This window comes from Macrobrachium nipponense, chromosome 3 (assembly GCF_015104395.2).
Source record: "Macrobrachium nipponense isolate FS-2020 chromosome 3, ASM1510439v2, whole genome shotgun sequence".
NCBI lineage: Eukaryota > Metazoa > Arthropoda > Malacostraca > Decapoda > Palaemonidae > Macrobrachium > Macrobrachium nipponense.
In genome coordinates, this window is record NC_087202.1 from 20,935,749 (window position 1) to 20,951,959 (window position 16,211).

General features: G+C 37.8%; 1 protein-coding gene across 2 annotated transcripts; it reads right to left on the reverse strand.

The window, feature by feature from the left end:
* Positions 1 to 259: 259 nt before the first annotated feature.
* LOC135221654 (protein 60A-like) lies at positions 260 to 15,184 on the reverse strand. Of its 2 annotated transcripts, none has more exons than XM_064259351.1 (5): positions 14,199 to 15,184; positions 9,580 to 9,751; positions 9,087 to 9,226; positions 7,730 to 7,897; positions 260 to 1,369 (listed from the first exon to the last, which is right to left on the reverse strand). In XM_064259351.1, the coding sequence occupies exons 1-5, from the start codon at positions 14,704 to 14,706 to the stop codon at positions 1,008 to 1,010; spliced, it is 1,350 nt and encodes a 449-aa protein (XP_064115421.1). In that variant the 5' UTR covers positions 14,707 to 15,184; the 3' UTR covers positions 260 to 1,007. The 2 variants fall into 2 exon arrangements, with proteins under 2 accessions (XP_064115421.1, XP_064115422.1); XM_064259352.1 differs by having other exon boundaries at positions 260 to 1,366; positions 14,199 to 15,181.
* Positions 15,185 to 16,211: the final 1,027 nt, after the last annotated feature.

A 16,211-nucleotide genomic window follows, 5' to 3' on the forward strand; every position in this document is an offset into this window, starting at 1 on the left:
TGAATTTTTCGGAACTTGGGACTTTCGTATGTCGAGGTTCCACTATAGTGTGTCAGCTATACAGAAAATTTTATTGTGCCAAAGAAACTTTGGCTCTTTTACTTGTTTACTTATGTGATGGAATGATATTATATTTTTTAAATAGATTAAAATATGTAGATTTTACAACTGATCCTGTACTTTAAAAGTGTGTAGTATATACATAGTACATTAATTAATTAACAGTAGGTGAAGAGGAATATTGAATAAAAATAAAAGGTAACTTTATTTTATATATTTTTAAGTCACAGTAAAATCATATCTATATTTGAAATGTATACTAATCCCATATGAATTAATGCAGTAATTAGATTGGTGTCTGAGGCATGTTAGACTCCACCCTGCTGGGGTTCATTTTTATACTTGATGACATCAGAGTAGAAATGAAATGATTAGCAATGTTATGAAGCTGTCAAGTGCAGTACATTGTGGAAAGTAAGTTGTTATTTGATCTTTATACATAAAGACTATGGTGCAGGTATTTGTTATGGATATGCTCTCTCTCTTTCGAATAGCCAAAGTTTAAAATAGTGACTTGGGTGTAGCATTATATAGGAATTATATTGGAAAGTACTGTAGTTTAAATGGACTGATTCTAGGATTTTTAAGTCTGAAGAAGGTTGTAGGAAAGCCTTGCTGAAAATAAAGCTTAAGTTTTGAGCATAATACTAAGTCTGTTTTAGAGAAAAGCATACACTGCATAACTTTATGCCTGTGGGTTTGTTAGAGTTCAGCTAGCACTGAATTAAGTATTAAAAGATAGTACACTGGCTATAATCACTAGTGGAAACTTGACTGGAATATAAATACATAATACATTAGTAAGATTCATAACACAAACTGTGATCATTACACATGTATATAGATAGATAGGTAATCATTATTTATCTTAAAATACGATATCATAGATATGAGCTGAAGCAATAATCTTATACTTGAACTTTTATATCTATCTTTCCTACTATATTTCAGTGACATCCACACGTCTTCACTATCATATTTGGATACTTTTTGAGCACAACATTGTTGTCATAGGAATAGTAGAGGACAGGTATGGTTGTCAGGTCTATAGGAGCACAGCATGCATTAGGTGGCACTTCATGGTCATCTGTGACCCCGTCAATGACCTTGACCAGTGTTTGGACAAGGGCATGGTTAGTAGCATTCATGTCAGCATGAAGAGGAAAGAGGCAGTGCCCCTCACAGTAGTTGGCATCATAGCCTTCTGGAGCAATGACCCAGTCTTCCCAGCCCAGATCACTGAATGACACACGGAGGTTCTTCATCCGGCACAGTGTGTCTGATCCCACCTTGTTATCTGCTAGATCTGCTGAAAGAAGATTGATTTGGTTTTAGATGTGATTAATGGTTAATTTTTTTCTCTGCTAGTTTGTGATGAGTCCTAAGATTTTTTATATTTTGTTAATTGAGAAACTTTTGTTCAATATTTTTTTATGGTATACAACATATTGCTAATATTGGCCCTTTCTCATGATGTTTGGTTAACAGAGTTTTAATTACAATACTTATTACAGTGAAGAGAGGTTTTGAAATCATGAATTTGTGAATGCTATAAATTTAGATCTTTATAAATATTCCTTTTAGCTTTTTGTGTATACAAGGAAGTAATTACAATAACTAGATCATTGATATAAAGGTAGGATGAAGGTAGTATATCATTAGATATACAGTAATTTTATTAACTGCAGTTTAATAAAATAAAAGTGAAGGTATGAGAGTCAAGTATATGTAGCATGGATTTGGGAATAATTTTTACAAATACGTATCTTTCGTTATAAGTCCTAGAAAATGGATAACACTTGCTGAGCGTGAGGTCTCTTCTGGATAAACAAGTGTTAGGTCTCTTCTGGATAAAGCATCTTAAAAAAAGGGGGCACTTTATCCATTGTTTAAGTTATACAATTTAGGCATAGTGCCATGCATAGAGTTACTCTTTCAACTTTTCCAATACCCTCTTTTCATTGGCTTGAGTGCTCAGTAGCTGAAAGTTGTGCAGTGAATGGCTTCAAAGCCTAAATTTCATGATTTTAAATATGTAACTTACCAAGTAATTACATAGCTATAGTTTCTAACTAGTACAGCAGCTAAAATGTGAAATTTGCAGTAGTGATTTTTTTGTTTTTGGGGTAGGTAACTAGCCCCACTCACTTTTGGGAAAGAGGAACAACTGGGCAAAGCCTTTCAATTTGTTTCTGCCAGCTGATGATGAAAGTTGTTGGGTCTCAGCTAAATTTGGAGTTTGTTTTCCTTTGCTGGTTGTTGAATTGAGACAAATAAGTGAAGTACGTTTTGTGTAGCTTTTGGTAGCTTATTTTCTCAAAAAGACCGTGATTTCATTATTTAGACTGTCTTTGCAAGATTTTGACTTTGACTTTGTTATCAACTGTGACAATGTCCAGCGCAAGTGTGTCTTCCACTTGTTATTACAGGAAAGGCTGTGATACGAGGTTAACTTTAACAAAGTATGATTAACACATAATTTGCTATTCTTGTAGTGGTCAAGTTTGTCCTGTAACTTGATCTTGTGAACAATGTGTAGAATGGAATCCTAAACAATGGAAAGTTCTTAATTCCCATCTTTCTAAATTAGAGGGGGATAGGAAAAGAAAGGCAACACTTTAGAAAGAATAAATCAGGAATCTACTAGTAGTACATATTAATTTACCTGGTATATCTGTACCTATTGTCATATATTCTCAGTTCTGTTGTACCACCTGAACTCTTACCAAACTCCCATGTTTCCACCCCAATGCCATTTCCAACCTGGAATCAAGCTTCGAATACAAGTTCGAGTTAATAGTGGAGTCTATGGGCCAGTTAGAGACTTCATTTTGAGCCCTAATGGATCAAGTGAGTTAGAGTAGTGTTTACAATGCAAGTCCAGTGTTTGTAGAGGAGCTGGCTGCCTGTCCCACCAATTCTCTTAGACAAAGGTCCCTGGCACACTCCTGAACCTGGGAGAACACCATACCTGAAGCTGAAGGGAGGTCGGTAGGGTCTACCCATGCAGTGTGCAAGGAGCTGTCAAATAGTTTCTGGGACACTCCGGATCATTTCTCGCCAGTGCAAGCAGACTAGAAATGTCTTGTTCTGGGATTGAAACATTCATCGTCCTCTTGTAGACATAATCACTCTGGTACACTTACAGGTGCAACAACTTCTTAGTGCCCATTGGTGCACAATGTATCAGAAACTCTAGCATTCAGTAGTATCTAAGCATTCAGACTTCCAAACGCCAACAGAGCGCCCAGTAGCATCCAACCATTCTACAACTTCCTAGCAACTGAGCACCCACTTGTATGGAGATGCTGGAGCTCTAATTGGCCAATTTCCCTTCTCCCCAATGTCAGCCTACAATGTCTTTGAGTTCCTCATTGAACGAGTGGATTATGCTCTCGCCTACCAATTCGGTAGTCCTGAGTTTGATTCCTCAGTCTGCCAACAAGGAACCAGAGGAATTTGTTTCTTGTGATTGGAAATTCATTTCTCGATGTAATGTGGTTCGGATCCCACAATAAGCTGTAGATCCCGTTGCTTGGCAACCAATTGGTTCCTAGTCAAATAAAAATATCTAATCATCCCGGCCAACCCTAGGATAGCTGTTAATCAGCTCGGTGGTCTGATTAAACTAAGAAATACTTGACTTTTTACAATTTCTTCAGTTTTGGATCCTTTGTTGGTGCCTATCCAACAGCACATGGGTGATATTTTGGGTTTTCTGAGGAAGCCTCCTCGTGCAGTTAAGCCTGCTGCTGACTTGTCTTTATCTCCAGTGTTGTTGGTAGAGGAGGTAGCAAACAGGGTGGTGGAAAAATCATCTTTGACTGCATATGGAGCACTACTTCGTAGTTTTCCCACCTCACCAGTGGCTTTGGCTTTTCCTGCGTCTACAGTCACGATGAGTAACTAGCCGGCCGATCCCTCCATGAGATTGGGAATCACAACGGTCTATAAATAGCACTGCATGGTCTAACAATGAAATTAATTAGACCTATACGTACATAGTTTATTCATATTCTGGTCCGAGTGGCGAGATCCTTCCCAGGCAAAGCCCAGCGGCTAACCGTCATAAAATCATTGGTTATCCATCCACACGTGCGATCACCCGTCAGTCGGTTGAAAGAACTTTAGGTGATTCCATCAGTTCATCAGTTCTGGTGAGAGGACTGACTTCTCCCATAAACTGTCGTCCACATTTACATTTTAACGTCAGTTTCGATGAAGACTGACAGGTAAACCTGTGCATGAATACCCGGCCATAGTCAAGAAGCCCATCATCCTGACTTCCCATTCTATAGGCTCAGAGAGGCTTTTGGCCCTCTTGGATGAAGTTTCTGCCCCCATCTCCAAGAAGGCAATAGAGATAGTAGAAGACATGGCATGAGAGCGGTTCTACAATCGTCTTTTTGTTGTCCCCAAGGCTTCAGGAGGATGGAGACCGGTCCTGGATGTCAGTGCTCTTAATGTCCTCGTTCAGAATACAAAATTCAGAATGGAAACTAATCACTATTCGTGCATCTGTTCATCAAGGAGACAAACTTCCACGTCCCCATTCGCCCGGATTCAAGGAAGTACCTCAGATTCGTTTTCCAGGACCGACTTGTAGCTCCCCTTGCAGGGTGGCTCCAACTGATGGGCATAAACATTGCTCTCTACTTGGACATTTGGCTCCTTCAATCTGCAACAAAGAAACAATGCATGGAGGAACTTTGCAAGACCCTTCTTTTAGTCCAGGATCTAGGCGTACTTGTAAATCTTCAGAAATCCCAGCTGGTTCCTTCTCAGGAGATAGTATATTTGGGGATGACATTGAACTCTCAAGTTTTTTTGGCTTTTCCAACCCCCAAGAGGGTAGAATCCTGCTTAAGAACTGTGGACGAGTTTCTCTCTTCAGACATGCTCAGCAAACAAATGGATGAACCTCCTCAGGACCTTTCATCCATAGAACAGTTTGTTTCTCTAGGAACACTATAAATGAGCGTTTCTTCATTTCTTTCTCAGAGCCAGCTGGGATAGAAGGAGATTTCCAGACTTGTTCGTATTTCCGGTGACTCACAAGATCAAGCAGCACCTTCTTTGGTGGAGGTCTGAAGGTAGGTTGTTGGAAGGAAAGTCCTTACTAATTGAGGACCCTAATCTGAATTTTTATTCAGACCCGTTGGATGTAGGCTGGGGTGCTTTCGTGGGAGAAAAGGTCTCCGGGATGTGGTCATAGGAACAAGAAAAGTTTCATATAAATGTGAAGGAACTAAAAGTGATTCCCTTAGGGTTACAAGCCTTTGCCCTAAAGGTGCCCGGGAAGACCGTAGCAGTCCACTTGGACAATATGACAGCCCTGTCCAACATCAGCAAGCAAGGGAAGATGCATTCTTTCTTCTGCACCCAAGTCAGTTAAGCAGACACAACCAAGTCATCCCCACGGAGTGGACTTTAGATCCACTAGTTTGCTTAGACCTATGGAAACTGTGGGGCAAAACCCACTCCGGATCTTTTCATGACTTCCAAGAATCACCGGCTTACACTTTTCTGTTCACCAGTCCCGGATCCCTTAGCATGGGCAACAGATGCCATGTTACAGGACTGTTCAAACAAAGATCTTTATGCTTTTCCTCCATTCGAGATGAAAAGAAAAGTTCTGAACAAGTTCATGTCCCATCAGAAGCAACAAGCATTGCTTCAACGCTGGCAAATTTCTATTCTCATGGTCATTACACGTACTGTTTTGAGGTATCATATGTCCATGCATCCCACCTCCTAACATTGTGGGAATCAACTATGTACGTAATTACTTGGTAAGTTACAGAAATGACATTTTTATAATAAAATGAGGTTTTATATATAGTGGACCCCCCTATTCAGGGGGAATGCGTTCCAAACCCCCCTTGAATAGCTAGAATCCACGAATACATAGAACCCCGATAAAAACGCTAAGAACTGACTATTTTGTTCATTCAAGTTCAAGAAAAACCCACTAAAAATGCGTATACGTACCCGGTTTTTTAAAAGTTTTATCACAAAACGTGCATTTAATCATGAAATCGATATGAAAATTCAGTCATTTGTGGATATTTCTCATAGAAAAATACTGTGAACACACGAATTCCCGCAAATAATGAGTAGATATGGTTCATAGAGAAATCCGCGAATATTTGAGTCTGCGAATCTTGAGAACGCGAATACGGGCGGTCCACTGTGTATACTTATCAAGTAATTACAGAATGGGAGCGCACCCACCTCCCCTCACATGGACATAAGGCATAAACAAATTGAAAGGCTTTGCCTATTTGTTCCTGTCTTTCCCAAAAGTGGGGGGGCTAGTTACCTACACCAAAACAAAGGAATCGCTACTGTGAATTTTAAAAATTAGCTGCCATACTATGTAGTTAGAAACTATAGCTATGTAATTACTTGGTAAGTATATATAAACCTCATCTTATAATAAAAATGTCATTTTATTAATTCATGCATTCAGTACCATGTTGGCCTGACCAGTTATCATTTGCCATTTTATCAAGTTTCATGTCATTGAAATTGGGAAGGAAAATTAAGATTATTGGTACCGTATTTACATGAGCATTAAGCCCATAAAAAATTTCAGCAGTATTTTTCTTCAAAAGCGATTTGTGTATTTTTAAGTCATAGTTGTATTGATACTGAAAGCTGTAGAATAAGCAATATAATATATATATAGATATATATATATATATAATATATAATATATATATAAATATCTAATAAAAGGAGCCCATAACAACTCCAAAATATAGAGAGAAAATGCTACATTTCAGAGACTGCTGTCTCCATCTTCAGTCTCTGAAATATAGTATTTTCTCTATATATTTTGGCGTTTTTATGGGCTCCTTTTATTAGATGGAATTCTGTTGAAACAGAACATTTTTACTAGTCATACATTCATATTATATATATATATATATATATATATATCTTATATATATATTATATATATATATATATATATATATATATATAATATATAACCATTACACATAGTACAGAGATATACATATACATATATAAGATTAAACTTTTCTTCCTCCGGTTTAGGTGGATGTGCGTGTTGCATTGTTCCCTCCTGTAAAGTTCCAACACATATTGGAACCTGGAGACATACAGCACAACAAAATAGGCCTTTTTTCTCGTTCGCGAAAATTTGAATTGCAAAGCTCCTGCCTTCAAAGTGATTAAACGCACAAGTTCCTATTCAAGAAACCGACAAGTTTGGTGGTTCTTGTCTCTTCATTTGTCAAGAACAGTAGTAGTAGTAGTAGTAGTAACGTAAGCCAGAATTTTCAGCTAATTGGTTCATGATAATAGCACTGGATGATATAAGGCAGCATGCAGTGTTCATTTTGACAGTCCAAGTCGTCTGTGCATAATTTATTAATTTTCTCTGTTTTTACAAGTTACAAAAGTATTGCTATGGTGAGTTGTTTATGGTCAAAGTATAGTTCTGCCTGAAGTATGCTGGAATGGGATCCCTCTAATGATATACCTTGCTGCTGTTAAGTGCTTTTGATATAACTTCATCTTTAACATCAAGTTCCATTTTTTTTTTTACCCAACAAGCCCTTCATTATTTACTCTTACACACTGTACGTTACTTTATTGAATGACGGTAAAAGGCTTTGTCAAAGGAGAATATACTTGCCTCTGTAATTTCTTGCTTTGCTTCTGGTAACAACCGATCTTGGCGTGCGAATGTGAGACTTGGTAGTGTGGGATCCTGGCAGGGCAAAGAAACCGACCATAAATGGTCGGAATTCCTCTTCGTCATGGGCACCTGTGATGCCCACTTCATGGAACTGTCGTTCGTGTCCTGCAGTGAACAAAATCAAAATATTTCTTTGAATTTTCATAAATTCATTTGTTTGTCCTTCAAGAGAGAATTGTTTTGAACCCAGTGAAAGGTAGTTTTCTGAAAGATGTGATGTTGCTTGCTACTTTTTGCTTTAATAGTGGTTAGCAGCATTAATACTTCCTTTGTAGGAAATCTAGTATGTCATGTGTTTCTGAACAGGTCTAACAAAAAATTTCCCTAATCTGCAAAATGACAGGCAATCTTAGGAAAGGTATTTAAAGATATATTGATATGGGCATTAACATGAAACAAAGCAAAGCCAGATAATTGGAGAAAATTTGAAGACGAGTAAGTAATGTGTTTTTGAAAGAACTAGTGACCAATTTATGTGAGAGAAATAGAATGCGAGGTGATGCGTTAATTCTGTAAAGAAGCGGTTAAAGGTGTGTTGACTTAAATATTTAGGGCCGAAGAATAGTGGTAAAAATAGGATAGCAAAGATTGTAGTTAGCAAAGATTGTAGTTAGCACATCAGAAGTATGGGAGGCTTTAATGGCACGATGGTTGGAATATATAATTAGAAAAGGTTCGTCCTAACAAGGGCTGCACTGTAAAAAATTACGCTTAGCAGGAAATATTTTTAATTGCTGAATGTTTTGGTAGGAATTTAAAAAAAATGAATATTCTGTGACCTTTAAGCTCAGGCAAGGTTAGCAATCCACTGATACAGATGTATATAATACGTATTCCTATCTCTTCCCTGATGCAATGTTCCTACTCTCCCTTAAAATATTCAGTCACTTGTTGCCTGACGAAGCCCAACCATTGAAAACATTTCGGAACAGTACTACTCATAACCTCTTGGATATTCCTCCATATAAACAAACAGAAAAGAAAACCTCCTTTGCAGAATTATTTTGCAATCAAGTTGCTAGTCCCATTACCAACTATCAGGCATATATAGCAATCCACTACGGAGGTTAACAGATTGAAAAATTGGATAAACTTATACTAAACATGAGCTTTGCCCAAGGAGAAATGATAAAAAAGTAATGTATGTTGAGAGTCTTATAATATGCAGCTAGGCGGACACGGTCCGAAGGGAGACTCGGTATTATTGTACATCAGCCACATACCAATTGATTATGAGAAGAAACTATCAAGCATTTGTTTGACACTACAAACGACAAATTCAATCATTCATTACTTTGTCCAGGGAGGGTGACCGAAAGTCGGAGGCCATGATTGGTCTCCGGGAAGATGAGCCAAGAGAGGACAGGTGTCGTCACGTTGATGTTGACCCATCCGTGCTCTGGCAGTGTCACTTCTGCCACTTCTTGCTCCGTCCTGCCAGAAAACGAATAGTTCTCCAATTAGGGCATATTAGTGGTTAGTAGTAATAACGTCAATTGTTAGACGACTACATTTATATTAAATTTATTGTCAACAGATGACTACGATTACATGAAGATGTATTGAGGAAGAGTAGGTTCAAGAGAGCCAGACAGAGCTGTGAGATGACGGGCGCTGCTACAAGTAAGGAATATATAATTGATCATTGAGATATCCTGCATTCCCTTGTTGTACCCCCAGCCCTGAAGGAACCCTACAAATTCCTTAAGCCCCCCCTCCCTCCCTCTCTCTGCTCTCTCTCTCTCTCCTCTCTCTCGTCTCTCTCTCGCTCTCTCTCTCTGGCCTACCCGATATCATCAGTGACCATGTAGATGTGCAGGATGAGCTCCTCCAGGTGGTAACCTTGGTGTCGAAAGACCTGGATTTCTGCCCCGAGAAGTGTGTGGTCGAGGGGGACGTCACTCACGTCGAAGTACAGCCTCTTGTTTGATCCTTTCGAGGGCCTTCCCGTTGGAGGATCTAAATTAGAAGATAGTCAGAAATAATTTTAAATAGATTTAGACTAATCTTTGAACACAGTTAGTGGTATTTTGATTGGTTTATTAAATATTGAAGATAGTTCAGTCAGGCATTACAAACCTCCACCAGTGCGGGAACTATATTAACCCATTTACTGGTTCCTTAACATTTTCTTTCACGAATACCAAGATAAGATTAGTTTAGTTACCAAATACTCTGGATCACCTATGTGTCTTTGACAAACAACAGGAAGTTTTCCTTTTATTTTTATTTAAATATACACACCAACAACAACAAGAATAAAGAAAGGGGTAAAAATATGTTGGATCCTGTGTCAAACCTTCATCCACACTAGATGCTATCTGTTTCCCCTGGAATATAATGAATATTTTCACAAAATATTGTTGAAATCCGGTCTTTCTCTTTCTCATAATTCTTATCGCAGACAGGTAGACTGGCAGACTGAACAAAAGCATAACCTCCTTTAACATGGTAAAAGAATTCAGTATAGCTAAGAGAGAGAGACGGGCTTTAGTTGACAGGGTATTTTCTTGGGACACTAATGACTCATGTTTGACTCGGGTTCTTCTTGATGGTTTACTGGTTAAGGTCTCTGCTTTTGCTGTTGTAGCAAATATGGTTGAGGTTTCAAACCTTGGCATCACGTTTGTGCATTTGTACAAGTTCCCATGAGATCATGCGTCAATATTTTACGTGGAATAGTGAATGTTACATAGAACCCTAATTTTCCCGACGTGACTTTTACTTCCGTTTATGCTTCCTTAGCATGTTAGCGAAATCCCAGATTTGTTTATGTTGTTTTAGTGAAAACTTACTTTAATTAAGATTGATTTTGATGAAATGGGAAAGAATTTTCTTTATGAATTCGTCGTAAAAGTTCCGAGATAGGATGATTAAGCGTTTTCCTCTAATAATGTCAACTGCTGCCTTTTTTATTTTTATTTTTATTCCCTATAATGATTCGATCGAGTAATGTTAGCATAATGTGATCTAATAAAGTCAAGATTAATAGGGAGAACATATACTACTATTGATTTTCTGCTGCTAACATTGGATTGTTCAATGTTCAGTCAAAAAGATTATGAAGATAATTTTGTATATTGTAATGTCTTGTAATGGAGGCGTTTATCTAGTTTTCGTTTCGTCACTACGCTTTCTGTCAGATTCCTTTGCCACAAGAGTAGGTCCACTTGTAATAATACTTTTAAGGAAAGGAATATAAATTTCTAAGGAAAGGATTATAGATTTCTTGGCATTTAATTTTTGGGGGTTTTCAGGTCGTACAAGGTCCCGACCCTTTGTCATTAGGTTGACGAATTCGATATGAAAGATTCTTAATAAAGGAATTTTGTTAAGGAAACAGTTTGTTTAGACACAATCGTTCACATTAACATTTGTCGTTATGCAGTTTCTTTTTCAAACTTACTAACGCGAAATTTACCAGGTAAGCTTAGTGTTATAAAATGTTAATCCACTGTGGACTTCATTCCCGAGAGAGAGAGAGAGAGATTTTCTCAGCACCTGATAAATCAATATAGAAATAGCCTTATACTTATTATTACACTGTTATGATGTTTGTGTCAACCTTTTCGTGTTTATGTATCCACTTACATGTAAACTTTTCTCATTTGCTGGGAAAGAAGTATATAGGGAGGCAGCAGCCGGAATGTCTGAGAGGAGAGGATAGTTGAGCAAACTCATCTGCATTGGAAGGTATTCGTAGTAGTTTCCCATGTGTTAGCCAGGTGATTGAAACTTGCAGAAAAAAAACAGAAATATAAGAATGTGGTGGAAAGGTTAATATATATGTAAGAAGACAGGTCGTATTGTTTTGATAGGAAATAAGCTAATAAAGGAAACTGTAAATCATTAGTGAAATTGAACAAAAATAATCAATTAAACAGCTAAAATATATTATTATTATTATTTGTATTCTTCAGAAGATGAACTTGATTCATATTGAGGAAGCCTGCAGGGACCATTGGTTTGAAATTCGAGCCTCCAAAGAATATGGTGTTCATTTGAAAGAAGTAACAGAAGGTAATTGAACAGACAGAAAGAAGATATCGGTTACCAGAAAAGAAAAGGTAAATTAACAAATTGGTAAATGAATTGATAAAAATGGAAGTAAATTATAAAATGTAGATATAGGAAGGACTCAAAAGTGCTCTGATTAAAAGTGGTTATCAGGAAGCAGTACAATGCTTAGTTGACCTTTGAAGTGATTTATGTACCTGATGGTCTGTCTATTGAGGTGGGTCGTAGCCGTGGAAGGAGAAGGTATGGGGCTATAATATAGTAACCCATACCAGGAACCCTTCCAGTCGGGGATTGGCGAATATATGAAATATATGTGCGCATGCGCGTGTTTGTGTATTTGTTTAATATGGGGGGGGGGAGGGGGAAGACAGACTCACATTGAGTGTCAGCATGTTGATCTTTGTCACTAAATCAGGAATGCCTAGGTCTCGATTTTATTACTTTATATTCATTAACAATATCACGAATAAGTATGAAAATGTTACAGAAGGAGGGATTGGTATTAAAGAAGGTTTTACAGTTACGAAAATGGTGAGGCTTTATTGGTTAAAAATAATTTTTTGAATTATAAGTGCACATATTTAGAAATTTCTGCCCTTCAGGTTACGCCATATGAGAAAGACAGCGTAGAAAACGCGCACAGTTACCAGTCTGTTCTTTTAATCTCAAGTAAAAGAAAACATTGTAATTTAGCCAAGTTCATGGATACCTTTTTGCTGTGGAAAATTTCTGTCGACCTTAGAAAGCTAGTAAAAATTGACCAAATTCCGTCCTTATAAGCTTGAAAAGAACATTTACTTAGAATGTGGCTTATAGCTTTGTTTAGACGGTTAGATTACTTGCTTAGGGTCCTTTTGTTACGTATGGAACAAACCTGAAGAGATACTTGTTTGTGAAAAGGAGAGCAAATGAAGAGAAAAATACCAAATGATTATAACAGTAGATATAATTGAACCACTGAAGCACCATGCATATGATAAAGATGTAAGTTAGCAATCAAAGATATCATATACACATAGTAAATATCAATGCAAGTTGAAGGAATATTTCAGTTTATTATATATTAATTATATATATATATATAGTTTATATGATATTATATATATATTGATATTTATTAATATAGATATATATATATATATTAGTATTTTGGATTTATATATTTATATATTATATATAATATATTATTTTATTATATATATAGATAGCTTTATATTTATATAATAATATATATAGTATATTAGATTATATTTATATATATAATAGATATTATTATATATATATATAATATATATATATAATATATATATATAAGATAGATATATATATATGTAAATATATATATATATAATATATAGAATATATATATATATATATATATATATATATATATATATATATATAGATAGAGTAAGTTATATATATAAATACTATACTTATTATATATATTATTATTTTTAATTAGATAGATAAGAGATAGACAAACAGGTTGTCATATGATCAAAGACAATTTTCGTATTTAAATTCTAACAATAGATAATTCTCTCTCTCTCTCTTCTCTCTCTCTCTCTCTCTCTCTCTCTCACTATCCTCTTCTCTCTCTCTGCTCCTCTCTCTCTAATAGCATAAATCATATCATATCTCTCTCTCTCTCTCTCTCTCTCTATCTCTCTCTCTCTCTCTCTCTCTCTCTCTCTCTCTCTCTCTCTCTCTCGCTTTTCCATAATACCCCGACTACCTGTCGATCTAAACAATGACTTTTTACGCGATTGTTTGTGGACCGTAGCTGGGGTAGAGAGAGAGAGAAAGTTACACGTAATTGATTAGTACTTTATTATTATCATTATCATATAATAATAAAGAACCAGAGCATGTTGTACTCTCACTCATTCGTTGTACTCTGACTAATTTGAATGAATTTCGATTTTTTAAACTATATTTACTGTAAGCCATGTCTAGTATACTGTATAATGTAGGCCGTACTGTTCATGGAGAATGTTTCTTTGCATTAAAATGAAAGTACAACGGCAGTTGAACGTTTTGCATGTGGTAGTGGTTTTATTTAAAAAAAAAATTAACTTATAGAATAGTGTGAAATCTTTAAAGTGTAATTTATACGTAAATCAAGGAAGTCGGGTTTGCAGTCTGATTTTTAAACTGTTTGAAATGAATGAGAAAGGGCCAAGATCTGTTGTGCCTTACTCATGCTTTTGTTTGTTATAAACAGACTGAATTTAATGAAGTTGAACGTATTGCTAGAGAAAACTGGTCTTCCTGGTTAATTCCCGAGTTTTTTTTTTTTTTTTTTTTTTTTTTTTTTTTTTTTTTTTTTTTTTTTTTTTTTTTTTTTTTTTTTATCAAGTATTGGAATGAGGTCCCAACCAACCTCTGTTGACAAAAGTGATGATCGTATCAGCAGCAGTGACAGTCTTTCGGTGAACGTCGTCCATGAGGGCCGAGGTGGCCTGTCCATGCTCGTCCAGGTTATCGTAGACCCTCCTCAACCACTTGGGCGCCGACGCGTGGGAATGGTGTTCCTTGCTGTGGCGATGGTGCCGCCCTATGAGAGCCGGGGGCGCGGGCAACTTCAGCAGATCTAGCATGTCACGGGCGAGCTCTGCGGCTTCTTCGGAATCGAGGCGGTCGGCCAGCACCGTCTTCCCATTGCCGTCGTCCATCCACACGCCCACGCCCCTGGCATGGCTGCTTCTGCCGCCGTGACCCCACGCTGTGGCCGTCACGGCAGCCAGCATTAATGTCACCAGTGTGACGTCCCTCATTATTGTCTGTCTCTGTGACGAGTCTCTGTATCTCTCACACAAACGTCTGTTCAGTGCACCCTTCTTCCCCCGCACTTGTCCTTCGTAATTCAAAGACGCAGTTCCGTCCTTCATTCACCACACTGCACTTGCTGGCATGTCCGCGATTGTTCGGTCGCACCGTACCATCACTGCGATTTCACTTGGGCAGCATTACTTGAATGTCCTCCCTAACGAAGCGAGGGACTTTCACAAATTCAATGGAACGCTTCTCCAGAGAAGCACGAGTAGGTACCCCGAGCTACGGCGTCTACAGGCATCCACAACACTCGCTGGGAGAAACTAAACGAAAACTACCCTGCGAGATGCTGGCCCCGCCTCTGCCTCTGCCTCTATACCCCGTGCAATCCAGAGCCAGACGTTGGGGTGGGTGGGCCGATAGGGGGATGGGGTATCCGCTATGGGTATTGTCTTCCCCGTCCTATCAAGGAATGATGGATAGGAAGAGGACAGGGAATTTTCCTTCACTTCTTTCCACAGAATGATTCGATTTTCTCCTTCGTTTATCGCGTCTCGATGTGTTCTTTATAAATTCTTACTCTGCCATTCATAGAGATACTCTGGAGTGCCCACTTTCGTTCGTGCGCTCTTTCCTGGAAGCCGATAGTGTGACCAGCTTATCAAGTTATCCCCTGAGTGATATGCGAATCGTATCGAATGAATGGAAGTTCCCACCGGACAGCCAGTCGTGCCCTTAGATGTACGCCATGGAATGGGCTTTCAACTTTGCATTTGAAATTTTCATGGAACCTGTCATTTTACACCTTCTGTCGCGCCAGAGACTGAAATACGTAACATTATAAAGGAGGACGAATCTCAGAGGAATTTTATGCAGAATACCTGAGAGACATGTCTGTGACCCAGCTACACTTGGATCTTGTCAGTCCTATTTTTTTTGTCTTTCTGAGGCAAAGGGTCTGAGTGCTGGATACGCAGGGATTCCATGCCCACGATACGACCAGGCATTTTGTTGCAGACGTATTAACAGAGGGAAAGAAAGAAGAGGAATACCAGTTTAGAGAATTCCACATCATCGTACCCGGGCATCGCAGACAGATACCTTGCCCTTAGGTAATTCTGGACAACGTTAGTTGCCAGATGTTTGTCTGAAACTGCTGAGAAATGTGTATTCGGAATGATAATCAAGGTATTATTTTTATAGCTTGTTAATAAGTTTTGCACGAAGTCGTATAATAGTGATTGAGGAACATTGACGCAGTATTTCCAACGTGAGTTATTTGAAGGCAGTACGACGTGGTTATCTGTGGGACAGGTAGCTAGGACGTATCCATGCTTTATCTCTTTATCATCACCCCGTTTCATTCCAAGAAAACACAGGTATTCAGTTACCTGTAGACATAAAGGAAAATAAGATAGCAAGCACGTTTTTCGTTGTATAAATGACAGGGGTGTTGCTGATCTTGTCAATAAATATGTATTAAAAACGAGAGCCGACATACTGCTTAACTTCCTCGTTTTTATACTATGTAGATCATTCTTCTCATGCTTTCTCATTTTGTCTCCTTGATGTTCTTGAATGAGGTTACGTATTTGTCTGAGGTTGAAAGCTTCTGTCTGTT